Source organism: Anolis sagrei, chromosome Y, assembly GCF_037176765.1.
Source record: "Anolis sagrei isolate rAnoSag1 chromosome Y, rAnoSag1.mat, whole genome shotgun sequence".
In the NCBI taxonomy this organism is placed as follows: Eukaryota; Metazoa; Chordata; class Lepidosauria; order Squamata; family Dactyloidae; genus Anolis; species Anolis sagrei.
The window spans coordinates 23,722,084-23,749,674 of record NC_090035.1 but is presented as its reverse complement, the minus strand read 5'-3'; the positions used below and the strand labels follow the sequence as shown (position 1 = coordinate 23,749,674).

The 27,591-nt window shown below is 46.7% G+C and overlaps 1 protein-coding gene and 1 pseudogene across 2 annotated transcripts; one reads left to right on the top strand and one right to left on the bottom strand.

Moving 5' to 3' along the window:
- Positions 1-12,874, top strand: part of LOC137095137 (nondiscriminating glutamyl-tRNA synthetase EARS2, mitochondrial-like) — a 19,758-nt pseudogene extending 6,884 nt beyond the window's left edge.
- Positions 6,129-27,591, bottom strand: LOC137095135 (ADP-ribosylation factor-binding protein GGA2-like). Of its 2 annotated transcripts, XM_067461434.1 has the most exons (4): positions 27,203-27,591; positions 26,346-26,427; positions 14,256-14,356; positions 6,140-6,183 (listed from the first exon to the last, which is right to left on the bottom strand). In XM_067461434.1, exons 1-3 carry the CDS (start codon positions 27,479-27,481, stop codon positions 14,265-14,267), a joined length of 453 nt encoding a protein of 150 aa, XP_067317535.1. In that variant the 5' UTR covers positions 27,482-27,591; the 3' UTR covers positions 6,140-6,183; positions 14,256-14,264. The 2 variants fall into 2 exon arrangements, with proteins under 2 accessions (XP_067317536.1, XP_067317535.1); XM_067461435.1 differs by lacking the exon at positions 14,256-14,356 and having other exon boundaries at positions 6,129-6,183.

Genomic DNA, 27,591 nt, shown 5'->3' with positions numbered 1-27,591 from the left:
TCAGCAATATTTTTGGAGAGGTCTTTTTGTAAGGAGGCCAAAAGGAGAGCTTCTTGTTTAAAAGCTGTGGCCAGAGGTTGTTCGGTTGGAGGTAATAGGTCTAAATATGGAGCTATTTTGTTCCACAAGACAGTCTGGTATACGCTCATGTATACTCCATAGTGAGCCATGCGTGCAAGGAGGCATGCTGAGGAGTAGAATTTTTTGGCCATAGCATCCAATTTCCTTCCTTCTTTATCAGAAGGAGAGGTTTGGTTAATTTGAGTTGGTTTAGGTTGAGCATCAGTCACGACAGAATTTGCTTTAGGCATTTTAGCCAGCCATGAAGCTGAGGAAAGGTCAATACGGTACAAGTTTTCAGGCCTCTTAGGAGTTGCCGGGACCGAAGCTGGGGCAACTCCATTATTTTTGAGAATTTTTAATAAGTAAGGTAGAGTGGGCAACACAGTGGATGATGGTTGTTGTTGTTCAGTGGAAGTAAAACACGGGTCAGCTACCGTATCGGTAGGTTCCGGAGTGGCTAAGTTTAAGGCTCTAGTCAGTCTTATTAAAAGAGCTGAGAATTTTTTGAATTCCTCCACATTTTTAGGGGAGGGGTCAGCATCAGGTTGGGTATCCAGGATGGCAGGTGTGTCATCATTGGATTCAAAGTCGATGGTTTCTGAGTCTGGCAGGGGTGGATTGTTGGGATCCTGCTCGGGTGGGTGAGTTTGGGCCTCAGTTTGGTCTTCCTGAGGGCGAGAGAGTGTGGCCGTGGGAGGCGCACAGGGGGGAGGGGCTGAGGGTATCTGGGGTCCTCCAGATGGGAGGCATCAAAGCCCCTATAGTGAGGATAATAGGGTGGGGAGGATAATAGAAAGGGTATGGAGGGAAGGGAGGAGGAGGGGGATAGAGGTGGTAAGGGTACTCTGGGTACCCATATGGTTGAAAGTGCTCAGAGGAGCGAGGACGGGGCCTTTTGGGCGGAGGAGAGGAGGGCGCTGTCGGTTCCGCCTCAGGAGAAGGGGATCGGCGGCGGCGGCGGGAAGATTGCGCAATCGGCGCAGACGGAACGGGGGAGGGAGTTTCTCTCGGGGCCGGGGTTTGTGGAAGAGGGGATGGGAGGGGGGAGGCTTGGGAGAGGGGAAGCGGAGGGGGAGAAGCCGATCGGCCTGCAGAGGGCTGGGCTTCCAACTCCAGCTGAGGAGCCAGGAGTTCGAGCGGAGGGAGGTGGGAGGGGTCATCCAGTTGGAGCATGGTGGGGAGTGGCTCCTGGAGGTGCAGCACGGAACCGGAGGAATGGGGCATCGGTTCCAGTCTGGGAGGACTCAAGGACTGTGTGTCAGTGAGTTGCCATCCCTTTTTCTGTTTACTTGCTTTCTCTTTTGTTTTCCCCAGCCTCGTGGCCTGTTTGGGGAGTTTTTGTTTCTTTGCAGGCGGTTCCACAGGGGAAACAGTTGCCTGATCCAACTCATGCCTTTCCCCAATGCGTGGGGAGGGAGGCTGAGGGGGCTCTATCAATGGGGAAGAAAGGGAGGGAGTAGGGAGGGATTGTGGAGCCAGAGCACGCTCATACAACAGAGCTTTTAAACGGGCATCCCTTCCTTTACGATCCCTTGTAGTAAAGCTTAAACAAATCTCACAAGATTGGAGATTATGGGATTCTCCCAAACAAAGGAGGCATTTTGAGTGCCTATCAGCTTCGGGGAGGGTGGCCCCGCAAGCTGAGCAATTTTTGAAATAAAGGGAAGACATCTTAGCCCGAGGGTGAAGAAAGAGAGTTGTCAGCCGGTCCGAATCGGGGGTTGGAGAAAAGAGGCAGCCAAAGTCCAGAAATCAGTCCAAGTCAGTCCAGTTAGTCTGAGGAAATCGAGGAGAGTTGTTCCGAGATGCTGCTAGTTTAGCGCGGAAAAGGAAACTAAATAATGGCGGCGCCGCTCGGCGCATATATCCGGGAGGCGGGGAGATGGGCGGAGCCTATGGGGCTCAAAATAATCATTTTTAATTCATTTTAACTTAGAATGTTCCGAGTTTCTGCGCATGCGCAAGGAAGAACCCATAGGTGCGGATTTCACGGACGACACGAAGAATAAATAGGACTATAGAATTGTAGAGCTGAAAGGGACCTCAAGGGCCATCCAGTCCAAAGCCAGTTCTGCTAGAGACAGTAAACCACATTCCAATTCCTCCTGACAGCCATCCAGCCTCTGTTCCAAAACCTCTTAGTGGAGGAAGCTCCACAGAACTCCCAAGCAGCAGGATGTTCCACAATTGAACAGCTCTTGCCATCTGGGAGTTCTTTCTTTAGCTGTGTTGTGCCCCACTTCAAGCCATAAGGAGAAGCAGGCAATAAATAGTATTTACAATTCATCATCATCATCATCATCATCATCATCATGTTTAGGTGAAATCTCCTTTCCTGCTATTGGGATCCAGTTCTCTAATGTGTCCCAGGGTCCTTCCAGACAGGCTCTATATCCCAGGATCTAATCCCAGGTTTTCTTTTTATCCCAGATTATCCGGCAGTGTGGACTCATATAATCCAATTTAAAGCAGAAAACCTAAGACCAGATTCTGGGATATAGGGCATATCTGGAAGTGCCCCCAGTCTCCAAAGCAGCAGAAAACAAGCTTTCCCATTCCTCAATGGGATATCCTTTCATAAAGTAATAGGCTGGATCTACAGTGCTGTATATCCCAAAATCTGATCCGAGATTATCGGCTTATCCCAGATTGTCTGTCAGTTTAGAGTCATATAATCCTGTTCAAATCAGATAATCTGGGACCAGATCCTGGGATATACTGCAGTGTAGATCCAGCTATGGAGTAATCGTTGGAAGAGACCACATGAGCCTTCTAATCCAACCCCCTGCCATACAGGAAAAACACAATTGAAGCACCCCTTACAGATGCCCATCCAGACTCTTTTTAAAAGCCTCCAAAGAAGGAGCTTCCACCACACCCAAATATTTAAACCTACCTGTTCTCTCCCCTTCTCTTCTTGAAGCTAAACATACCCGTGTCTCTAAGCTGCTCTTCAGATAGTTTCATTGTTTAATGTATTGTTGAAGGCATTCATGGCTGGAATCACTGGGTTGTTGTAGGGTTTTCGGGCTATATGGCCATGTTCTATAAGCATTCTCTCCTGATGTTTCACCTGCATCTATGGCAAACATCTTTTAATCTGTTTCTCACAACCTCTGAGGATGCTTGCCATAGATGCAGGCAAAACGTCAGGAGAAAATACTTCAAGAACATGGCCATATAGCCCGAAAAACCTACAACAACCGTTTCATTGTTTCAGATCTTTGACCATCATCGTTATTATTATTTTGGTGGCCATTCCATGGACCCATTCCACCTTGTCCCCATCCTCCTTGAATTGCCCAGGGTTATTATTCCAGGTGACTAGTACCAAAGAGAGTGGGACTATGATTTCCTTCAGTCTATTGACTCAGCCCAGCTTTGCATTCACCTTTTCAGTCCCTTGTTTCCTTTGCTTCTGCGATGGCTTTTCCGATCTCTTCCTTCTCTCTCTTGCAGGCATCCCTCCGGATGAGAGCCCTCGCCGAGTGGGCCCTGTGGGGCCTTACCTGCAGTCTCAGCGCCTGGGCCTCTACCGGGAGGCCTCCGACTTCCTCCTGGAGAAGGGGGCCGCCTACCGCTGCTTCTACACCCCACAGCGCCTGGAGCTCCTCAAGAAGGAGACCCTGCGCAACCGGCAGACCCCACGGTCAGGAGCCATGGAGGGGCTTGCATGGGATCTCTGAACCGGGCAGCTAGTTGTGGGGCAGTGTGCCTCATTTCATCCATTTTCGTGTTTAATTTCTCTCCAAACGTGGCTCATAACGTTGCCCCCAGGAAAGGCTTGAACCAAGCTGAAACACAGCAATTGCCATTAAAAGGTTTAGCAAACAGTTCAGTTACACATACATAATTTATGCTGTGATGCCCATGCTGGAAGAAAGCAGGGATATATATGGCTTTATTGCTTTCTGGGGGTGCATCTAAACCACATAATAATAATAATAATAATAATAATAATAATAATAATAATAAAAATAATAATTACCACATAACACATTAAATATAATGGTTGTGAAAAAGAAAAATGTTTTTTTAATAGACATTATAGTACAAGGAGAGAGTAGAGTAGAAGACAAAGAATAGAATCATAGAATCATAGAATCAAAGTGTTGGAAGAGACCTCAAGGGCCACCCAGTCCAACCCCCCGCCAAGAAGCAGGAATATTGCATTCAAATCACCCCTGACAAATGGCCATCCAGCCTCTGCTTAAAAGCTTCCAAAGAAGGAGCCTCCACCACACTCCGGGGCAGAGAGTTCCACTGCTGAACGGCTCTCACAGTCAGGAAGTTCTTCCTAATGTTCAGATGGAATCTCCTCTCTTGTAGTTTGAAGCCATTGTTCCGCGTCCTAGTCTCCAAGGAAGCAGAAAACAAGCTTGCTCCCTCCTCCCCGTGGCTTCCTCTCACATATTTATACATGGCTATCATATCTCCTCTCAGCCTTCTCTTCTTCAGGCTAAACATGCCCAGTTCCCTAAGCCACTCCTCATAGGGCTTGTTCTCCAGACCCTTGATCATTTTAGTCGCCCTCCTCTGGACACATTCCAGCTTGTCAATATCTCTCTTGAATTGTGGTGCCCAGAATTGGACACAATATTCCAGATGTGGTCTAACCAAAGCAGAATAGAGGGGTAGCATTACTTCCTTAGATCTAGACACTATGCTCCTATTGATGCAGGCCAAAATCCCATTGGCTTTTTTTGCCGCCACATCACATTGTTGGCTCATGTTTAACTTGTTGTTCACGAGGACTCCAAGATCTTTTTCACACGTACTGCTCTCGAGCCAGGCATCCCCCATTCTGTATCTTTGCATTTCATTTTTTCTGCCAAAGTGGAGTATCTTGCATTTGTCACTGTTGAACTTCATTTTGTTAGTTTTGGCCCATCTCTCTAATCTGTCAAGATCGTTTTGAATTCTGCTCCTGTCCTTTGGACTATTGGCTATCCCTCCCAATTTGGTGTCGTCTGCAAACTTGATGATCCTGCCTTCTAGCCCTTCATCTAAGTCATTAATAAAGATGTTGAACAGGACCGGGCCCAGGACGGAACCCTGCGGCACTCCGCTCGTCACTTCTTTCCAAGATGAAGAGGAAGCATTAGTGAGCACTCTCTGTGTTCGTCCACATAACCAATTACAGATCCACCTCACCGTAGTTTTGCCTAGCCCACATTGGACTAGTTTCCTTGCCAGAAGGTCATGGGGGACCTTGTCGAAGGCCTTACTGAAATCCACGTACGCTACATCCACGGCATTCCCCGCATCTACCCAGCTTGTAGCTCTATCGAAAAAAGAGATCAGATTAGTCTGGCATGACTTGTTTTTGATAAATCCATGTTGACTATTAGCGATGACTGCATTTGTTTCTAAGTGTTTGCAGACTGCTTCCTTAACAATCTTTTCCAGAATCTTGCCCGGTATCGACGTGAGGCTGACCGGACGGTAGTTGTTTGGGTCATCCTTTTTTCCCTTCTTGAAGATTGGGACCACATTGGCCCTCCTCCAATCTACTGGAACTTCTCCCGTTCTCCAAGAACTCTCAAAGATGGTTGCCAATGGTTCCGAAATAACTTCCGCTAGTTCCTTCAATACTCTGGGGTGTAGTTGATCTGGCCCTGGGGACTTGAACTCATTAAGAGTGGCCAGGTATTCCTGGACGACTTCTTTCCCAATTTGGGGTTGGATGTCCTCCAATCGCTCATCCACTCCATCTTGCTGAGGTTGAAGACTTTCTTTTTGTGAGAAGACCGAGGCAAAGAAGGCATTAAGTAGTTCTGCCTTTTCCCTATCCCCTGTCAGCATTGCCCCATCTTCTCCTCAAAGAGGTCCTATCGCCTCCTTGTTTTTCCTTTTCCCACTGACATAAGAATAGAAGCCCTTTTTATTGTTTTTAATGTCCCTGGCAAGTCTGAGCTCGTTTTTTGCTTTAGCCTTGCGGACCTTTTCCCTACAGGTGTTGGCTATTTGTTTGAATTCTTCTTTGGTGATTTCTCCCTTTTTCCACTTCTTGTGCATGTCTCTTTTGTGTCTTAGCACAGTTAGAAGTTCTTTGGACATCCATTCTGGCTTCTTTGCATTTGTTCTATTTTTTCTCTTTGTTGGCACGGTTTGCAAGAGCTGGAAAAGATCACAAAACACAAGGACTTACAAATTGAAATTGGATGGCTATGACAAAAGAGAACAACAGTCGTACCAATAGTGTTTGGTGGTCTTGGAGGCATTCCAAGAAACCTTGAAAAACACTTGAAAAGCCTTAATTTGGACAGAACATCAACCCACATGCTGCAGAAGGAAGGTAGCACTTCACGGAACTGTGCGTATTCTGCGAAAATGCCTCTAATATCCTAGGCCCTTGGGAAGAACCCGATATTCAGAGACAAATCCCACACACTTGGACATAATGTGCATATGTGCTGTGATGTTACGTACAAATAATAATAATAATAATAATAATAATAATAATAATAATAATAATTTATACTCTGCTTCATTTCTCCTGAAGGAGATTTAAAGTGGCTGAATGAATACAGTTTGGCCCCACTTTAACTGTCATGGCTCAGTGCTATAGAATCTTGGGATTTGTAGTTTGGTGGGGCACCAACACTTTTTTGGTAGAGGAGGAAAAAGACCTTGTCAAACTACAACTCCCATGTAAGCAGAGGCCCGATGGGCAAATGTCAGGAGTGCTTTCATTGAACTGGATGTCCCTTGGGGTCCCTTCCAACAACTTTATTAGTCTATGATTCCATAACATTGAGCCATGGCAGTCAGGCTGCATTGCAATGTAGAGGCACTCTTGGTTTCCTCACAAGCCCTAATTTTCCCAAAATCTTGGATTCTTCTGTGGGCCAAATGGAATGGGCGCTTGCCACTTGAACTGGAGTCACACCATTCCGCTGACTCAATTTCACTGGTGGATCTCCCTCTCTTCTCACCATTAAGGTATGACAACTGTTGCCAGCACCTGAGCCCCTCGCATGTGGCGGAGAAGCTATCTCAGGGTACGGAGCATGCGGTGCGCTTCCGCCTGGAGCAGGATGCCGAGGAGCCCTTCCTGGACCTGGTCTACGGGTGGAGCCGCCACGAGGTGTCCAGTGTGGCGGGGGATCCGGTGGTGTTGAAGAGCGACGGCTTCCCTACCTATCACTTGGCCAACGTGGTGGACGACCACCGGATGGGTATCAGCCACGTCCTGCGGGGCACGGAGTGGCTGACCTCCACCTCCAAGCACCTCCTGTTGTACAGGGCCTTTGGGTGGCAGCCCCCGCGCTTCGGCCACCTCCCGCTCCTCCTCAACCGCGATGGGAGCAAACTTTCCAAGTGGCAGGGAGACCTCTTCGTGGAGGGCTTTGCATGGGAGGGATGCCTGCCGGAGGCCCTGCTGGACCTGCTCACCAACTGTGGCTCCGGCTTTGTGGGTAATTGAGGCCGACTAATGGGGCAAAACCTTCCACTTGCTGCGATGCCAGAGCAGGAATATAAGGAAGGCCAGGCACTTGGGGTTTGTGTAAGAGGAGTTGCAAGAGGAAGCCCAAGGGCCTTCTGGGAGACAGGATAACAGACTTTTTTTTTCAGAGAACCGGGTGAGGAGGACACTGCCAGAACTGATAGAGGAGTTTGACTTCGGCAGAATTGAATGACACTCAACCCTTTTGGACTTGGAGAAGCTCCCTGAGTTTAACAGGTGGGGAGCGGCCAGGCGGGACTCACGCTATTCCTTTTTTATTTGGCAGGGCCTTTACGTGCATTGAAATATGTCCACTCCAGGCCATTGATGCCCTTTGGAAATGATTCCCTAGTATACTCTTCTCTTTGTTGTTGTTCTTGTAGCTGTTGGGTGCCTTAAGGTCATTTCTGACGTATGGCAATCCTATCACAAGGTTTTCAAGGAATTATAGAACCATCCAGTCCAACCCCCCGCCAAGAAGCAGGAAAATCACATTCAAAGCACCCCAACAAATGGCCATCCAGCTTCTCCTTAAAAGCCTCCAAAGAAGGAGCCTACACCACTAAACTTGCTCAGCTCTTTAAGTTGCTCCTCATAGGGCTTGCTTTCCAGACCCTTGATCATGTGAGTCTCCCTCCTCTGGACACATTCTTGGGAGGAATTTTCAGTTTGCTTCTGCCTTCTTCTGAGGCTGAGAGCCTGTCACTGTAGGATTCAGTGACTGGGCAGGGATTCAAACCCTAGCCTCTAGCATTGCGGTTGAGCACTCAAGCCACTAGACCACACTGGCTAATTATTATTATTACTATTACTACTACTACTACTACTACTACTATTATTATTATTACTTGAAACACAACAAGATGAGTCCACAGCAGACACTCTGCTGGCTGTTGTATTGGATCACACGTCAGGCACTTCCCAAGTGTCTAGGACTGTGTGATGTATCGGTGAATAATGTGTGCAGATCCCAGTAAGGGTGCCTTTTGCAGTTGGCAGATGGTAATCTTGTCAGCGCCGATTGTGTTTAAGTGCAGGCCAAGGTCTTTAGGCACTGCACCCAGTGTGCCAATCACCATTGGGACCACCTTGACTGGCTTGTGCCGGAGTCTTTACAGAGTCGATGATGATGATGATGATTTTTTCTTACTCGCTTCGTGGCTCTCTCTCTGGAGTTGGCTTTCTCTTTCTCTCAGCCGGGCTCCAATGTGATATTTTGCCCAGGACCCACTTCTCCCAGAGGATCGGGGACGAGGTGCTGCGGTGGGAGCTTGTGTCCGAGCTGCAGACGGCCATAGAAGAGACCTTTGGGCAGTAGCTGGTGGACAGAGGGGTCCTGGAGGCGCCCTATGTGGAGCAGGTCCTCTTCCTGCGGAGGGTGAGTCCAGCTGTACAGGAAATGGAGGAGCAGCTGGAGAAAAGGGTGATTTCTCCACCATATATGCATGCTTTGGATAATATAAGAAGGCCTAACACCCCTGTGGTGTTTCCTTTGCTGCCTGTGCCCCTGTTCAGAAGATTTCACCTCACTTTTTGTCCCTGTGACAATTGGATTTTGAAAAAAAATGGCTTGCTGTGGGAACAAGTAGTGGGGGTAAAGCTTCACTGGAGATCCCTTTTCCCCATGATAATGACTCTTCCAAGAATTAATTTCCCTTCCAATGGGTAGATTTCTCTCACTTCCTGTAGTCTCACCCCCATTCTTAACTATGACTTGTTTCTAAGTTGGATGTTTGTAACTCGGGGGCTGCCTGTATTAGGAAACTTAGAGGGGGAAAGCTTAAAAAATGTATTTTATGCACATAAATGCCCTGTAATTTCCATGCAAAAATATCACATGGGTTTCAGGACAGAATAGCCTATTTTATTCCCACAACAGAGAGAAAATTAGAAAAATGCAGGACCCAGTCTAGGGTAGGTGTTTTGTTTGTGTGTACATGGTTGCCAGTTCGAAGCCTGGGTTGGGGTGAGCACCCGACTGTCAGCCCAGCTCCCTGTTACCTAAGAAGTTTGAAAACAGCTTAGAGCTGTCAGTAGATAAATTAGGTACTGCTAAAAAGTGGGGTACCTTGAAGGAGCTGGGGGTGGTGACGGCCGACAGGGAGCTCTGGCGTGGACTAGTCCATGAGGTCACGAAGAGTTGGAGACGACTGAATGAATGAACACAAAAAGTGGGGGAAGTATTTTATGACCCCATAAAAGAAAAAAAACCCAGAAAATGCCGGTGACCAAAAGGAAGTCCTGGTAGCTCTTTGTCATAGAGGATGGAGTGACAACACCCCCTGTGGCTGGATTTGCGCACAACCTCCAAAGGCACCAAAAAGCTGGACGTCAACATAGCATACCTCCTTTCTCTCCTATCTGTCCAAACGGCATTGAATGTTTGCCGCGTATGTGTACTGTGATCCACCCTGAGTCCCCTTTGGGAGATAGGGCAGAATATAAATAAAGTGTTGTTGCTGCTGCTGCTGCTGCTGCTGTTGTTATATACGTATGTATCTTCCCCACTGACTCACAGGCTTCCTTCCTCCTTCCCAGGGCCACGTCAGCCAGCTCAAGGACTTAGTGTCCCCCAAGTATGCATTTTTGTGGATCCGTCCCTCTGTGTGTCCCATGAAGAGTTGCATTCAGTTTCATCTGAGGCAGAGAAGATGGGGACACTGGTTCTCAGGTGAGTGGAAAGGTCAGGGCTATATGTGAACTGCTGACCTTTGGCAATATGTGGAGTAGTTTGAGTGTCAGACTAGAAGTGGGGTCTGAATACCTGCTGGGCCATGGAAACCCACTGGCTGACTTTGGGCATATCACACTCTCCCAGCTTCAAAGGACATAAAGCAATCATGATCAAACACCTTTGAAGAAATCTTTCTGAGAAAACCCTGTATTCAGTTGCTCTAAGATTGAAATGACTTGAATTATGACAACCCTACAACAACAACAAAGTATGGGAGAGTTGGGACAGTTAAACTCATTCTACCCCCCCCCCTCCACTTTTGTGTTGTGTTTGTGAAGCAGGTATTTCCAAAAACAAAAGACTGGGAAGGGATCCCAAAGGGTCATCTAGTCTGGCCCCTTCGTCCAGGCAGGCATACACAAAACACCCCTGACAGATGGCCATCCAGACACTGTTTAAAACATGTGGACAATTTCAACAGAAAGGAGGAAACCATGAAAACGAACAAGATCTGGCTACCAGTATTAAAACATTCTAAAATTGCAACAGCAAAAACAGCAGAGAGGAAAAGGCAGGGACATCTAATTACCTTTCAAGAAGAGTTTGCTCCAGGCACAGTCAGCCTATTGTATGCTAACCAAGGTGGTCAGTTGAAACATTCACACCCAGCCCAACTGACAAAAGTCCTTTGTCTCACGCTGGTCATTCCACAGATATATGAACCCCTTTTTCCCAGTTTCAACAGACCTCACCTCTGAGGATGCTTGCCATAGATGCAGGCGGAACGTCAGGAGAAATGCCTCTAGAACATGGCCATATGGCCTGAAAAAACCCACAAGAACTTAGTGATTCCAGCCATAAAAGCCTTCGACAATACACTGTTTAAAGACCTCCAAAGAGGTTTCCATCTCTATACAACCCCAGTTGGAAGGGACTCTAAAGTCATCTAGTCTGACCTCATTCTTCCATGCAGGAAGGCACAATCAGAGCCCTCCTGACAGATGGCCATACAGCCTTTCTTACAATCCTCCAGTGAAGGTAATCTGTTCCATTTGTGAACAGATCTTCCTAAAGTTTAGCCAGAGGTTTGTTGCACCATCTGAAGTGAGCCTGAGTGTGCCTTTGGAATCTGGTACTATGCCATAATTCTGTCTGTTCCTTTTCCCATCAGGCTTCTAGACCAGCTAGTGGCCCCTCTAACTTGGAGGAGCTTAGCAGGGACCTGCGGTTGCTGATGAAGCAAATCAAAGGAACCCATTTCAGCAGTGCGATGAAGCTGCTCCGCTTGGCCCTCAGCGGCCGACAGATAAACACTCTCCCTCCCCAAATACTTTCTTTTGCTGCTCCAAAATGCATTAGTTGCCTTCTATGTTTCCAAAGAGTCTGATGGTGGTGGCAGCATGGACTTTTCCAGTTAACACAACAATGTACGCTCCCACCTTTTCCTCCCACAAGTGAACCATAAAACGGTCAGAGAAACAATACAAGTGAAATCAGTAGAACTGACCATCCATAGAATCATAGAATTCTAGAGTTGGAAGAGACTCCTAAAGACCATCCAGTCCACCTTCCATTCAGCCAGTCAGGATGGCACAATCAAAGCACTCCCAGCAGATGACCACCCAGTCTCATAAACATTAGAAGGTTCATGGAGAAATATTATTATTTATTATTTACTTCATCTCTATCCCACCATTCTCAACCCCAGAGGGGACTCAAGGCAGCTTATAAATCTGGCAAAATTTCAACGCTGCACAGGTAAACATGGGCAAAACGGGCTCTAGCACACACTAAAGAGGCCCTAAACAACTTCTAAAAGGCACTAAATGGGCAAAACGAGCCCTGGCATGTACTAAAGAGGCCCTAAACAACTTCTAAAAGGGAGCAAATGGACAAAACTGGCACTAAACTAAACTAAAACTGGCACACACTATAGAGGCTTATGACTTGACCTTCTGTCAGGACATTTACAGCTTTAGGATCTTGTTTTGTTATAGTTCCATGTAGATTCCTTTCCCCAGAGCATTGAAATTTACTCCCTGGTCCTGAGGACCTTCTCCCTTTGCTTTATGCAATAGCATCTATATCTCTTTCAGGAAGGACCCAGTGTTGCCGAAATGATGGTCTCCTTGGGGCGTAGAGAGACCTGCGCCCGGATCCAGAGGGCCCTGTGCAGGTGACCTTGCAGTCAGGGAAGAGAAACAGCACAAAGGACCCATGGATTAGGAAGAATGCACTTGTCCTGGACCACTTGTGATAATGGATTTTCAGAAAGAGAGGACTCAATGGGATTTGTGCAAGAACTTCCAATACACATGTGTGGAATTGAAATGCACCCCAGGGAAAGGAGCAACTTTGGGAATATATATTCCCTGGCTCCCTGGTTCAGTGCCTCACTATTATGGCAAAGACTGCCATCACAATGTGTTCTGTGCATGAATAAAGAAAGGGGAATCATGGATGCTGGGTGCTTCAAAGCTAGTAACCTGTCATCTAAGAAAGCTTTGCATCTTCCAGGGTTACTGTGGATGGTTTTGGATGTGGAAAAAGTTTTTGAACAGTTCATGCAAAACCTGGAAATTACCTCACATAAAGCTCTCGGTGTTGGTTTGGGGATTCTGGTTCTGAACTCTGAAGCTCTCCATAAAAACAAAAGAGCAGAAATAAATTATGTCTATTGAGAAAGAGATTCCTAGCTGACATCTTTTTTGAGCGGATTCAGTTCTTTAAAAAGAAAAATGGAGGAAAACAATTTTAATTTTTTTGGATTTGGGCTGTATTGACGTTGCCTTTCTTCTGCCCTGCCGAACAAAACCCTCTCTAGGGCCACCTTCCCTGTAATAAAAGTTTTACAAGGAGGGCATTCAGTATTAAGAAGGGTTTGTTTTGGTAGCTATATTGATGCAGTGCAGGAAGAGGGAGGATCTGCCCGTGGGGGTGGGTTCAGCAGAAGGAAAGGCCAATTTGTTGTCAAAGGCTTTCATGGCCAGAATCGCTGGGTTGCTGTGAGCTTTTTAGGTTGTCTGGCAGTGTTCCAGGAGCATTCCTTCCTGACGTTTTGCCTGCATCTGTGGCTGGCATCTTCAGAGGTTCTGTTGGCAATGAAGCAAGTGTATATATACCTGTGGAAGGTCCAGGGTGGGAATTTTGTAGTTTTGTTGTTCATTTGTTCAGTTGATTCTGACTCTTTGTGACTTCATGGACCAGCCCACACCAGAGCTCCCTGTCGGCCGTCACCAGCCCCAGCTCCTTCAAGGTCAAGCCAGTTACTTCAATGCTAATCAATCTTGCTGATTGCAACATTCATATTTGCTTTAAATAGAGCAGAGTTGAGTTGCTGTGAGTTTTCCGGGCTATATGGCTATGTTCCAGAAGCATTCTTTCCTGACGTTTTGCCCACATCTATGGCAGGCATATTCAGAGATTGTGCATAGAATTACCAAAACTAACTTTCCAGTGAGCAAATTAGAACTGTGTTGTTAAAGGCTTTAATGGCCGGAATCACTGGGTTGCTGTGAGTTTTCCAGGCTGTATGGCCATGTACAGACGTTTTGCCCACATCTATGGCAGAGATCCTCAGAAGTTGTGAGGTCTGTTGGAAACTAGGCAAGTGAGGTTTATATATTTGTAGAAAGTCCAAAGTGGGAGAAAGAACTCTTGTCTGTTCGAGGCAAGTGTGAACGTTGCAATTGTCCACCTTCATTAGCATTGAATGGTGTTGCTGCTTCAAAGCCTGGCTGCTTCCTGACTGGGGGAATCCTTTGTTGGGAAATGTTAACTGGCCCTGATTCTTTCTCCAGGGTTCTTTCTCCCAGCCTGGACATTCCACAGGTATATATGCACTCCACTTGCCTCACTTCCAACATACTTCTGAAGATGCCAGCCACAGATACAGGTGAAACATCAGGACAGAATGATACTGGAACATGGCCATAGAGTCGAAAAATTCAGAGCAACCCAAAGGCCAACTTCTCCAGGGAAGGTTCAGGAACTGGACCACTTTGTAGGGCCATTAAAGTGAGACTGGAGAGTGAAATGAGTGGATGATGAAAGGAAAGGGACCATTACCATCACAAATCAGCTCCTGACCCAAAAGGAATCTGGTCTAGTCCTTGACTGGGCAGCCTTGGAAAACAGGGATGGCCTCCCAAAAGCCAGTTGTGATGCACCTGGAGAGGAAGGAAAGGGGAAACCAAGCTTCTTAGGGGCCTTCAAAGTGACTCCAGAGACTTCCTCATTGCTTTGCCAAAGAAGGAGGGCCCGCATTGCTTTTCCTGGGCAGCTGGAAGCCCCGCCTGATGAAGGGCTGGGCAGAGAAGCAGTGGGCGGTCAGTCTGGGCCCAAGAGGGCAGCTGACCTCTGCCTCTGCCTCTTCCTCCTCTTTGAACCGGGGCGGCTCCCCCAGGGGCCCTGGAGCTCCTGCTGCTTAAGTCCCAGGAAGGGATGGGCAGAGACCCTGGGGTCCCCTTTGGAGGGTGGAAAGGGAGCCTGAACTCCTTGACTTCCTTCCTCTCTCCTTTGCATCCTGTTTTCACAGTTCCAATCCTTCCTTCAAAGGGCCACAGAATCTTCCCAGCAGGATCCCATGGCATTGCCCATCTGGCAGTTTGGGCCCCCTCCCATTAAAGAAAACTAGAATTCTAGAGTTGGAAGGGGCACCTAAAGGTCATCCAGTCCAACCCCCCCCCTGCCATAAAAGAATCCTAGGATTGTAGGTTGGCTGTTTTGAGTCCTATTCAGGGAGAAAGGCAGGATAAAAATAAACAAATAATAAATTATGTCATCAAAATTTATATGTCATATAAATGTCATCAGTTGGGGACCCCCTCCTCCCAGCACCAACTGCTGCTCTGGGGCAGAGTGAAAAGAGAGGGGGCCGGGGGGACAGTTCCACCTTGTCTCCTGTGCTATGCTAATAATATAATAAAAAGTAATAAAATATATTGTATATACATTTAATATTTATAATATAATGTAATACAATATAATTCTACTAATAATAATAATATATTATAATTATATATTTTACTAGCTGTGCCCTGCCACGCGTTGCTGTGGCCTATAGTAAAACTTATCAAAATTGAAGTAGATATCTGGACTCTTATGAAAGAGAGGTCCCTACCTATTCCTTCTCCCTTTTCCTCCCCCTTTCTCTCCTTTCTTCCTTCTCTACCTCTTTCTTTCTTTCCTTCTTTCACTACTTGGTTTCATCCTTCTCTCTTTCCTTCATTCCCTCCCCCTCCTTCCTTTGCCTTTCTTCCCTCCCTGTTTGCTTCCTTCTTTCACTTTTTATTTCCTTTTATTTCACCACCATCATAACAATAACAATAATGCAATGCATTGCCTCTGGGACCTGACACCTCTCCCATTCCCCCTAAAAGGGTCTCAGAGGAAGAATCATAGCATAATAATAATAATAATAATAATAATAATAATAATAGAAATAACAACTTTTACCCGCCACGTGTTGCTGTGGCCAATCTTCCCTCTTTCTCTCCTTCTTTCCCTCCCTCCCTCCCTCCTTCCTTCCTTCCTTCCTTCCCATCTTTCCTTCTCCTCTTCTTTCTCTATCTCTTTCCTTCCTTCCCCCTTTTTCTTTCTCTTCTGCTGTCTCTCTTTTCTTTCCTTCCATCTTTCCTTTTCTTTCCTTTTCTTCTTCCTCTAACTTTCCTTCCTTCCCCCTTTTTCTTTACCTCCCTTTCTCTTTCTTCCTTCTTTCCTTCCTTCCTGTCCTTCCTAGATTTTGACAGGGCGGGAAGGGGCGGGGTGGGGTTTGGAGGTGGCGTGAAGTAAAAGGAGGTAAGATTGGGGCAGGGGAGTGATGGAGCGTGGGGCTGCGTGTGTGTGTGTGCGGCAGTGGGGGGAGTGATGGAGCGTGGGGTTGCGTGTGTGTGTGTGCGGCAGCGGGGGGAGTGATGGAGCGTGGGGTTGCGTGTGTGTGTGCGGCGGCGGGGGGAGTGGGGTTGCGTGTGTGTGTGCGGCGGCAGGGGGAGTGACGGAGTGTGAGTTTGCGTGTGTGTGCGGCGGTGGGGGGAGTGACGGAGCATGGGGTTGCGTGTGTGTGTGTGGCGGCGGGGAGAGTGGGGTTGCGTGTGTGTATGCGGCGGCGGGGGGAGTGATGGAGCATGGGGTTGCATGTGTGTGTGCGGCAGGGGGTGTGTGTGTGCGGGAAGCGGCGCGGAGGGGCTTGGAGTGGGCATGGTTTCCGCAGAGGGAACGTTGGCCGGAAGACTGTGTGCGCGCGCCAAGGAACTTGCGGCTGGGCGCCAATGCGCATGCTCAGTTGTTTTGCCGTTTTGTGAGTGTGTTGTTGTGTTGTTTTTCATTTTGAGTAGATATGTTTGTACCTTGTGGGTTGTGTTATGGGCACGGGGATTTTGGTTAAGTTTCGTTGGGGGATGTTTGAGTTTTGTTGTTTTGCCGTTTTGTGAGTGTGTTGTTGTGTTGTTTTTCATTTTGAGTAGATATGTTTGTACCTTGTGGGTTGTGTTATGGGCACGGGGATTTTGGTTAAGTTTCGTTGGGGTTTTTTTGAGTTTTGTTGTTTTGCCGTTTTGTGAGTGTGTTGTTGTGTTGTTTTTCATTTTGAGTAGATATGTTTATACCTTGTGGGTTGTGTTATGGGCATGGGAATTTTGGTTAAGTTTCGTTGGGGGGTTTTTGAGTTTTGTTTCCTCATTGGATGCCCCTAACAAATTTATATATATAGATATTACAGGTAATATTACTAATAATATTACAATATAATTGCATAGTACAATATAATAATAAATAAAACTGATATTGTACTATCCTAATAATATAATGTATTGTATGTGCATATACCTTGTAAGCTGCCCTGAGTCCCCTTCGGGGTGAGAAGGGGACTCAGGGCAGCTTACAAGGTATATGCATATACCTTGTATATACCTTGTATGCATATGCATATACCTTGTATGTATATAAATGTTGTAAATAAATAAATAAATAAATATTATTTTGTGTCAGGAAAACTGCAAGTTGCTTCCAGTGTGAGAGAATTGGAAGAATTGGCCTTCTGCAAGGACATTGTCCAGGGTACGCCCAGATGTTTTGATGTTTTACCATCCTTGTGGGAGGCTTCTCTCATGTCCCCACATGGGGAGCTGGAGCTGACAGAGGGAGCTCATCCGCACTCTCCCCAGATTCGAACCTCTGATCTGTCAGTCTTCAGTCCTGCTGGCACAAGGGTTTTAACCCATTGTGCCATCAGGGGACCCTATATTACTATAGAAGAACTAGAAGACATCCTCAAAAGGTCATCCCGTCTGACACAATCCAAACCTTTCTGACAGATAGCCATCCAGCCTCTGCTTCAAAACTTCCAGAAAAGGAAGGAGACTGCAACACAGTCCCAATCTTAAGAATTGGGGTTCCCCAAAGGCCATCTAATCCAATCCGCTTCTCCTGGACAGGAAAGCACAATGAAAGCATTCCTCAGAGATGGCCATCCAGACCCTGCTTAAAGATCTCCAAAGAGGTTTCCATCTCCCTACAATCCTAGAGTTGGAAGGGATCCCAAAGGCCATTCAACTTGATGCCATTTTCTATGCAGGAAGACACAATCAGAGCCCTCCTGACAGATGGCCATCCAATCTCTGCTTCAAAATCTCCAGAGAAGGAGACTCCAAGGCAGTTCTTACAATCAGGATATTCTTCGTTATGTTTTGATGGAATCTCTTTACCTTCAATTTAAACCAGGTGTGGTCAAACTTTGGCCCTCCAGATGTTTTAGACTCCAACTCCCACAATTCCTAACAGCCTCAGGCCCTTTCCTTTTCCACCTCAGCCGCTTAAGCAGCCAGTACCATGTTGCAATGCTCCAACCTCTGATGTGGATCTCTTCTCTTCTTTCTCAGCCCTTCCATTGCCCTCTGTTTGCTGGAACATAAGATCCAGTCGCCAAAGGAAGCAGAGGCTCTCCGAGCCCTGACCGTAAGTGGCACCACAATACTAAGCTTTCTCTGCTTTCTTGGGACCACAAAGAAATGAGATGCACCTCAAGATACTGAAAATGACATCCAGTAGATCTAACAGTTCTAATTTGGGTTGCTGTGAGTTTTCCGGGCTGTCTGGCCATGTTCCAGAAACATTTTTTCCTGACGTTTTGCCCACATCTGTGACAGGCATCCTTAGAGGTTGTGAGGTCTGTTAGAAACTAGGCAAGTAGGATGGATGTGTGTCTGTGTCTGTCCCCGTCCTCTGGAATAATGTCTAGGATGGGACAAAGAGCTCTTGTTTGTTTGAGGCAAGTGTGAATGTTACAATTGGCCACCTTGATTAGTATTGAATGGCCTTGCAGCTTCAAAGCCTGTCTGCTTCCTGCCTGGGGAAATCCTTCACTGGGAGGTGTTAGCTGGCCCTGATTTGTTTCTTGCTCGAAATTCTCCTGGTTTATTTTAGTGTTGATCTTTATTTACTGTCCTGATTCTAGAGGTTTTTTTTTAAATACAGGTTATACCTCCCAACAAAGGACTCCCCCTGGCAGGAAGCAGTCAGGCTTTGAAGCTGCAAGGCCATCAATGCTACTCAAGGTGGCCAATTGCAACATTCACACTTGCCTTAAACAGACAAGAGTTCTTTCTTCCACTCTGGACATTATTCCACAAAGACCACTTGCCTAGTTTCCAACAGATCTCACAACCTCTGCGGGATCTCTGCCGTAGATGTGGGCAAAACATCAAGAGGGAATGCTACTGGAACATGGGCATACAGCCTGGAAAACTCATAGCAACCCAGGGAATCCGACCATGAAAGCCTTCGACAACACAGTTTTAATTTGCTCATTGCAAAGTTAGTTTTGGTAATTATGTGCGCATACAGTGTGCTGATAGCCATCTGGATGGCTGGGGTGCCTTCCACCTAAAGGTTAAAGAATCCGCAAACAGTTCTGCTCAGAGCTATTGCAATCCTTTGCAATCAATCAAATAGTTTTACTGTACAAGCCCAAAGACAGAAAGGCACTACAGGCGAATAATAGTCCCCTCAAAGCAAACAGGAAACAAAAGACAACATACGTCATGCTCACACAAAGAGCAAAAACAATGCAAACCATCAATAATTACAAACATTTTCAAGGGAGGGTCAAATTAGCCTTTTGAGTCTCCATGTCAGTTGATGGCAGTTTTATCTTTATCTTTCTGATCCTTTTTTTTTTTGCAGCCAAAGTGAAAAGAAAGAACCACTTTATATGATACATATTAGAATCATAGAATCATAAAATCAAAGAGTTGGAAGAGACCTCATGGGCCATCCAGTCCAACCCCCTGCCAAGAAGCAGGAATATTGCATTCAAATCTCCCCTGACAGATGGCCATCCAGCCTCTGTTTAAAAGCTTCCAAAGAAGGAGCCTCTACCATACTCCGGGGCAGAGAGTTCCACTGCTGAACGGCTCTCACAGTCAGGAAGTTCTTCCTCGTGTTCAGATGGAATCTCCTCTCTTGTAGTTTGAAGCCATTGTTTCACGTCCTAGTCTCCAAGGAAGCAGAAAACAAGCTTGCTCTCTCCTCCCTGTGGCTTCCTCTCACATATTTATACATGGCTATCATATCTCCTCTCAGCCTTCTCTTCTTCAGGCTAAACATGCCCAGCTCCTTAAGCCGCTCCTCATAGAGCTTGTTCAGACCTTTTATCATTTTAGTCGCTCTCCTCTGGACACATTCCAGCTTGTCAATATCTCTCTTGAATTGTTGTGCCCAGAATTTGACACAATATTCCAGATGTGGTCTAACCAAAACAGAATAGAGGGGTAGCATTACTTCCCTAGATCTAGACACTATGCTCCTATTGATGCAGGCCAAAATCCCATTGGCTTTTTTTGCCGCCACATCACATTGTTGGCTCATGTTTAACTTGTTGTCCATGAGGACCCCAAGATCTTTTTCACACGTACTGCTCTCGAGCCAGGCATCCCCCATTCTGTATCTTTGCATTTCGTTTTTCCTGCCAAAGTGGAGTATCTTGCATTTGTCACTGTTGAACTTCATTTTGTTAATTTTGGCCCATCTCTCTAATCTGTCAAGATCGTTTTGAATCCTGCTTCTGTCCTCTGGAGTATTGGCTATCCCTCCCAATTTGGTGTCGTCTGCAAACTTGATGATCCTGCCTTCTAACCCTTCATCTAAGTCATTAATAAAAATGTTGAACAGGACCGGGCCCAGGACGGAACCCTGCGGCACTCTGCTCGTCACTTCTTTCCAGGATGAAGAGGAAGCATTGGTGAGCACCCTCTGGGTTCGTCCATTTAGCCAATTACAGATCCACCTCACCGTAGTCTTGCCTAGCCCACATTGGACTAGTTTCCTTGCCAGAAGGTCATGGAGGACCTTGTCGAAGGCCTTACTGAAATCCAGGTACGCTACATCCACGGCATTCCCCGCATCTACCCAGCTTGTAGCTCTATCGAAAAAAGAGATCAGATTAGTCTGGCATGACTTGTTTTTGATAAACCCAAGTTGACTATTAGCAATGACCGCATTTGTTTGCAGACTGCTTCCTTAACAATCTTTTCCAGAATCTTGCCTGGTATTGACGTGAGGCTGACCTGACGGTAGTTGTTTGGGTCATCCTTTTTTCCCTTCTTGAAGATTGGGACCACATTGGCCCTCCTCCAATCTGCTGGAACTTCTCCTGTTCTCCAAGAACTCTCAAAGATGGTTGCCAATGGTTCCGAAATGACTTCCGCTAGTTCCTTCAATACTCTTGGGTGTAGTAGATCTGGCCCTGGGGACTTGAACTCATTTAGAGCAGCCAGGTATTCCTGGACGACTTGTTTCCCAATTTGGAGTTGGATGTCCTCAAATCCCTCATCCACTCCGTCTTGCTGAGGTTGAAGATGACTTTCTTTTTGTGAGAAGACCGAGGCAAAGAAGGTATTAAGTACCTTCTCCCTATCCCCTGTCAGCATTGCCCTATCTTCTCCTCGAAGAGGCCCTATCGCCTCCTTGTTTTTCCTTTTTCTACTGACATAAGAAAAGAATCCCTTTTTATTGTTTTTAATGTCCCTGGCAAGCCTGAGCTCGTTTTGTGCTTTAGCCTTGCGGACCTTTTCCCAACAGGTGTTGGCTATTTGTTTGAATTCTTCTTTGGTGATTTCTCCCTTTTTCCACTTCTTGTGCATGTCTCTTTTGTGTCTCAGCACAGATAGAAGTTCTATGGACATCCATTCTGGCTTCTTTGCACTTGTCCTATTTTTTTCTTTTTGTTGGCACGGTCTGCAACTGCGCCTTGAGTATTTCACTCTTGAGAAACTCCCATCCATCCGTAACTCCCTTGTCTTTTAGTATCTGTGTCCACGGAATGCTGCTCAGTGTTTCCTTCATTTTTTGGAAATCAGCTCTCCTAAAGTCCAAAATGCGGGTTTGACTTAGTTTCAGCCTTTCTTTGTACCTCAAATTGCAGGAGCACATGGTCACTTGCCCCTAAGGATCCTACCACTTCAACCGCATCGATCAGGTCCTCCACATTTGTTAGGATGAGATCATTTGAGTCATTTGAGTCACTCAGCAAAAACTGAACCGTTTCCACAAGAGTTCCTGTTTTCATTTATCAGCAAGAGTTTCAAATATCTTTCTCTGAGGTCACTATACAAAATGCACTTTAACATATAATGCTATCCTTTGCAAGGTGGTGAATGGGGGCGGGATGTATCTGCAAAGCAAAATGAGTGAATACAGGGTTGTTGTAGGTTTTTCGGGCTGTATCACTATGTTCTAGAAGCATTCTCTCCTGATGTCTTGCCTGCATCTATGGCAGGTCAGATCTCAACAACCTCTGAGGATGCCTGCCATAGATGCAGGTGAAACGTCAGGAAAGAATGCTTCTAGAACATGAACATACAGCCCGAAAAACCTACAACAGTGATTCCAGCCATGAAAGCCTTCAACAATACATTGAATGAATGCAGTTTGGCACGACTTTCATTGCCGAAACTCAATGCTGTGAAATAATGGGATGTATAGTTTGGCAAGGTCTCAAGCCTTCTTGGGGGTGTGCAAATTGCAACTCCCAATGGTGGTTAAAGTGGTGTCAATGCATCAGTTCTACAGAGTAGATGCACTCTGGGAGGCCAAAGGAAAGTGATGCGATGTCGTTGCAAAGGGTGCCCCCCATAGACATCAATGGGCTGAGGTACGTTGCTTGAAACATGGCCCATGCATCCCATTTGTCTCAAGACTTTTCTTTCTTTCTTTCTTTCTTTCTTTCTTTCATAGAATCATAGAGTTGGAAGAGACCCCATGGGCCATCAAGCCCAACCCTCTGCCAAGAAGCAGGAATGTTGATTCAAATCACCCCTGACAGATGGTCATCCAGCCTCTGTTTAAAAGCTTCCAAAGAAGGAGCCTCCACCACACTCCGGGGCAGAGAGTTCTACTGCTGAACGGCTCTCACAGTCAGGAAGTTCTTCCTCGTGTTCAGATGGAATCTCCTCTCTTGTAGTTTGAAGACATTGTTCCACGTCCTAGTCTCCAAGGAAGCAGAAAACAAGCTTGCTCCCTCCTCCCTGTGGCTTCCTCTCACATATTTATACATGGCTATCTTCTCTTTCTTTCCAAGGTCCTGGAAATGTGCGTCAACCACTGCGGGGAGGTCTTCCACCATGAAATGAGCAAGTTCCGCTTTCTGAATGATCTGATCAAAGTCCTCTCCCCAAAGGTGAGCCAAGGGGCCCTATGGAAGGTTGAATAGAGGACCAAAGAGGGGTCAGACTGCCTTCCTTCCACTGTGTAGATGCGCCCTGTGAGCATGACCTTCTCTCCTTCTTAGTATCTGGGCTCCTGGTCCACAGAGCAAGTCAAGTCCCGCATCGTAGAGACCCTCTTCAGTTGGACTGTCTAGTTTCCTGAGGAAGATCCGAGACGCTTATCAGATGCTGAAGAAACAAGGTCTGCATTCTCTTATTTTCCCTTCCCTCTTCACAAATAGCCTCTGGCCACAAGGCGCCTGACCCAGAGTTTCCGGTCGCTCGCTTTGATCCTTTCCTCTTTAGAGAATTTGGTAGAGTTTTCATGTTTTTAATTTTAATGTTGTTCTAGTGATGGTAAAACTGTTCGCCAATTGATGAATTTAAAAGTGTTTACTGCTCTGTATTGATGACAGCACCTTTTGCTACTACTATAATAATGATAATGATATTATTATATAATGGAGCTTGCAGTGGGTTAAAGCGCTGAGCTGTGGAACTTTCTGACCAAAAGGTCACAGGTTTTAATCCAGGGAGCGGCATGAGCTCCCGCTGTTAGCCCCAGCTTCTGCCAATTTAGCAGTCCAAAAACATGCAAATGTGAGTAGTTCAATAGGTAAGGCTCCTGCAGGAAGGTAATGGTGTTCTATGCAGTCATGCCGGCCACATGGCCTTGGAGGTATCTACGGACAATGTCGGCTCTTCGGCTTCAAAATGGAGATGAGCACCAACCCTCAGAGTTGGACATGATTGGACTTAATGTCAGGGAAAAACCTTTACTTCTACCTATTATTATATTTGGATTTATATCCTGCTTTTATCTCTGGATGGAGAATGAAAGCAGCTCCCAACCTTGAAACTCTGAGTCTCCTTTGGGAGAGATAAAGCGCTGAATTATTATTATTATTATTATTATTATTATTACTATTATTAATAATAATAATAACTAGCTGTGCCCTGCCACGCATTGCTGTGGCCTATAGCAAAACTTATCAAAGTTGAGGTAGATATCTGGACTATTATGAAAGAGAGGTACCTACCTATTCCTTCCCCCTTTTCCTCCACCTTTCTCTCCTTTCTTCCTTCTCTACCTCTTTCTTTCTTTCCTTCTTTCACTACTTGGTTTCATCCTTCTCTCTTTCCTTCATTCCCTCCCCCTTTCTTCCTTTGTCTTTCTTCCCTCCCTGTTTGCTTCCTTCTTTCTCTTTTTATTTCCTTTTATTTCACCACCATCATAACAATAACAATAATGCAATGCATTGCCTCTGGGACCTGACACCTCTCCCATTCCCCCAGGGTCCAATAGGAATAATAGCATAATAATAATAGAAATAACAACCTTTACCCGCCACGTGTTGCTGTGGCCAACCTTCCCTCTTTCCCTCCTTCCTTCCTTCCTTCCTTCCCTCCCATCTTTCCTTCTCCTCTTCCTTCTCTATCTCTTTCCTTCCTTCCTTCCCTCTTTTTCTTTCTCTTCTGGTCTCTTTTCTTCCTTCTCTCTTTCCTTCTTTCCTTCCCTCCCTCTTTCTCTACATCTTCCCCCTTCCTTCATTCCCTCTTTCCTTCCTTCCTTCCCTTTTTTCATCCTTCCCCCTTTTTCTTTCTCTTCCGGTCTCTTTTCTTCCTTCTCTCTTTCCTTCCCTCCCTCTTTCTTTACATCTTCGCCCTTCCTTCACTCCGTCTTTCCTTCCTTCATTCCCTTTTTTCTTTCCTTCTCTCCTTCCTTCATTCTCCCTTTTTCTTTCCCTCCCTCTGTCTCTCATTTCTTCCTTCTCTACCTCTTTCCTTCCTTCCCCCTTTTTATTTCTCTTCTGCTGTCTCTCTTTTCTTTCCTTCCATCTTTCCTTTTCTTCTTCCTTCTTTCTCTAACTTTCCTTTCTTCCCCCTTTTTCTTTACCTCCCTTTCTCTTTCTTCCTTCTTTCCTTCCCGTCTTTCCTGGATTTTGACAGGGCGGGAAGGGGCGGGGTGGGGTTTGGAGGTGGCGTGAAGTAAAAGGAGGTAAGATTGGGGCAGGGGAGTGATGGAGCGTGGGGTTGTGTGTGTGTGTGCGGCGGCGGGGGGGAGTGGGGTTGCATGTATACGTGCGGTGGCAGGGGGAGTGATGGAGCATGGGGTTGTGTGTGTGTGTGCAGCGGCGGGGGAGTGATGGAGCATGGGGTTGCGTGTGTGTGTGCGGCAGCTGGGGGAGTGATGGAGCATGGGGTTGCATGTGTGGCTGCGGTGGCGGGGGAGTGATGGAGCATGGGGTTGCGTGTGTGTGTGCGGCAGCAGGGGGAGTGGGGTTGCATGTGTGTGTGCGGCGGCGGGGGAGTGATGGAGCGTGGGGTTGCGTGTGTGTGTGCGGCGGTGGGGGGAGTGATGGAGCGTGGGGTTGCGTGTGTACGGCAGGAGGGAGTGGGGTTGCGTGTGTGTGTGCGGCGGGGGGGAGTGATGGATTGTGGGGTTGTGTGTGTGAGTGTGGCGGGGGTGTGTGTGTGCGGGAAGCGGCTCGGCGGGGCTTGGAGTGGGCATGGCTTCCGCAGAGGGAATGTTGGCCGGAAGGCTGTGTGCGCGCCCAGGGAACTTGCGGCTGGGTGTCAATGCGCATGCTCAGTTGTTTTGCCGTATTGTGAGTGTGTTGTTGTGATGTTTTTCATTTTGAGTAGATATGTTTGTACCTTGTTGGTTGTGTTATGGGCATGGGAATTTTGGTTAAGTTTCATTGGGTTTTTTTGAGTTTTGTTGTTTTGCCGTTTTGTGAGTGTGTTGTTGTGTTGTTTTTCATTTTGAGTAGATATGTTTGTACCTTGTGGGTTGTGTTATGGGCATGGGAATTTTGGTTAAGTTTCGTTGGGGAGTTTTTGAGTTTTGTTGTTTTGCTGTTTTGTGAGTGTGTCGTTGTGTTGTTTTTCATTTTGAGTAGATATGGTTGTACCTTGTGGGTTGTGTTATGGCATGGGAATTTTGGTTAAGTTTCGTTGGGGTTTTCTGAGTTTTGTTGTTTTGCCGTTTTGTGAGTGTGTTGTTGTGTTGTTTTTCATTTTGAGTAGATATGGTTGTATCTTGTGGGTTGTGTTATGGGTATGGGAATTTTGGTTAAGTTTCGTTGGGGGGTTGTGGAGTTTTGCTGTCCCGTTGAACCAACCTAACAGATTTATATATATAGATTTAATGTTTGCAGGCAAAAGTGTGATAGCTGGGACCCAATGCTGGTTGCGCAACAAAAGTCAGAATTACACATGCGTAGTGAGTGAGAGACGCTGGTGCCAGGCATGTAGCCGGGGGGAGGGGGCTTGGGGGCTCCCCCCCCCTCCAAATTCTGATGGTGGTCCGCAAGAAGACCTTACTGGTACTGGTATTATTTAAACTGTTATGTATATTCATATCATGATCTGATCACCATGCTCAATATATCCCATATGCATGGCGGTATTGGGGTAACGATACAAAAAGGTTTGCTATCTATCCCCATCTTACCCAGGGCCTCTTCATCCTCCACCGTTTCGCTGGCCACCCGGAACATCAGGGACTTCAGCTTCTCACATTTGGCATGAAGTTCCTGCGGAAGGAGGGAGACGGGGCATGCAAATGCTTGCAGAAGGCCAACTTGGAGTAAAGGCTCTCTCCAAGCTCTGCCACAAAGCCTCATTCACTGAGACACAGGCTCAAGGCACGGTAGAAGCACTCTGCACATGCCCAGAGGCAAAGGAAAACCCTAGATTCTGGCCCAAGCTACCTATCCGACCGCATCTCTGCCTATGAACCCACCAGGACTTTGAGATGTTCTGGGGAGGCCCTGCTCTCGATCCCGCCTGCTTCTCAAGCATGGCTGGCGGGGACGAGAGATAGGGCCTTCTCGGTGGTGGCTCCTCGGCTGTGGAACGCCCTTTCTACAGACATTAGACTAGCACCATCTTTAATGGTATTCCGCAAAAAAGTGAAGACCTGGCTGTTTGAGCAGGCATTCGAATAATTAGTGCAATGATTGGTTAATGAACACTGGAATGGAACAATGGATGATGAATCTGGAACATGTTTTTGATGATGAGACGACAGTGAATGGGTATTGTAGTAACTGTTCATTAATTGTGTAATGTGTTAGGTTGTTAACTGTTTTTATACTGTAGCACTGAATTTTTGCTGTTCGTATTTGTTGTGAAGCGCTGTGAGTCGCCTTCGGGCTGAGAACAGTGGTATATAAGTAAGGTAAATAAATAAATTAATAAATAGATTGCAGGGTCTGGATACTCAGAGGTGACTGTCCTTGTTTCCCAATCGCATACCTCAGATATGCCTCCATCATCCCAAAAATCACACATCGGAAAGACTCTCACCTGCAGAGCCTCCATGGCTGGCTCTTCCATTGCCTTATTCCTCCTCAGCATCTCCTCCAGAGCCACAGCGGAATTGTGTGCCTCCTTGATGGCATTCATGCGCCTGGAGACCTTGGCGGATTTCTCCTGCTCCTGAATGGTCCAACAAAGCCTATTCCCGAAGCCCCCGTCACCAAAAAATAGAGCAAAGCCCAGGATCATACAAATGGTCCTGTTTTGGCCACTTCCAACACTCCGGGAGATAAGGCCATGGTGCAGGGGCCATACGCTGTAATGCATTCCCTGGCCTTTTGGTGGCAATGCCTACATACCTCTTTGATCAGCCCAGGGGTCCCCAAACTATGGCCCGCGGGCCGTATGCGGCCCGCTGAGGGCATTTCTCCAGCCCC

What these genes read in the sequence shown, in the direction of transcription:
- LOC137095135 (XM_067461434.1), bottom strand. Translation starts at nt 27,481, where the DNA reads ATGCATTACAGCGTATGGCCCCTGCACCATGGCCTTATCTCCCGGAGT. An exon ending in CAGCCATGGAGGCTCTGCAG is followed by an intron (nt 26,428 to 27,202) that starts GTGAGAGTCTTT and finishes CTCCTTCCGCAG; the next exon opens with GAACTTCATGCCAAATGTGA. An exon ending in GGAGGATGAAGAGGCCCTGG is followed by an intron (nt 14,357 to 26,345) that starts GTAAGATGGGGA and finishes CTTCCTCTCCAG; the next exon opens with GTGCATCACAACTGGCTTTT.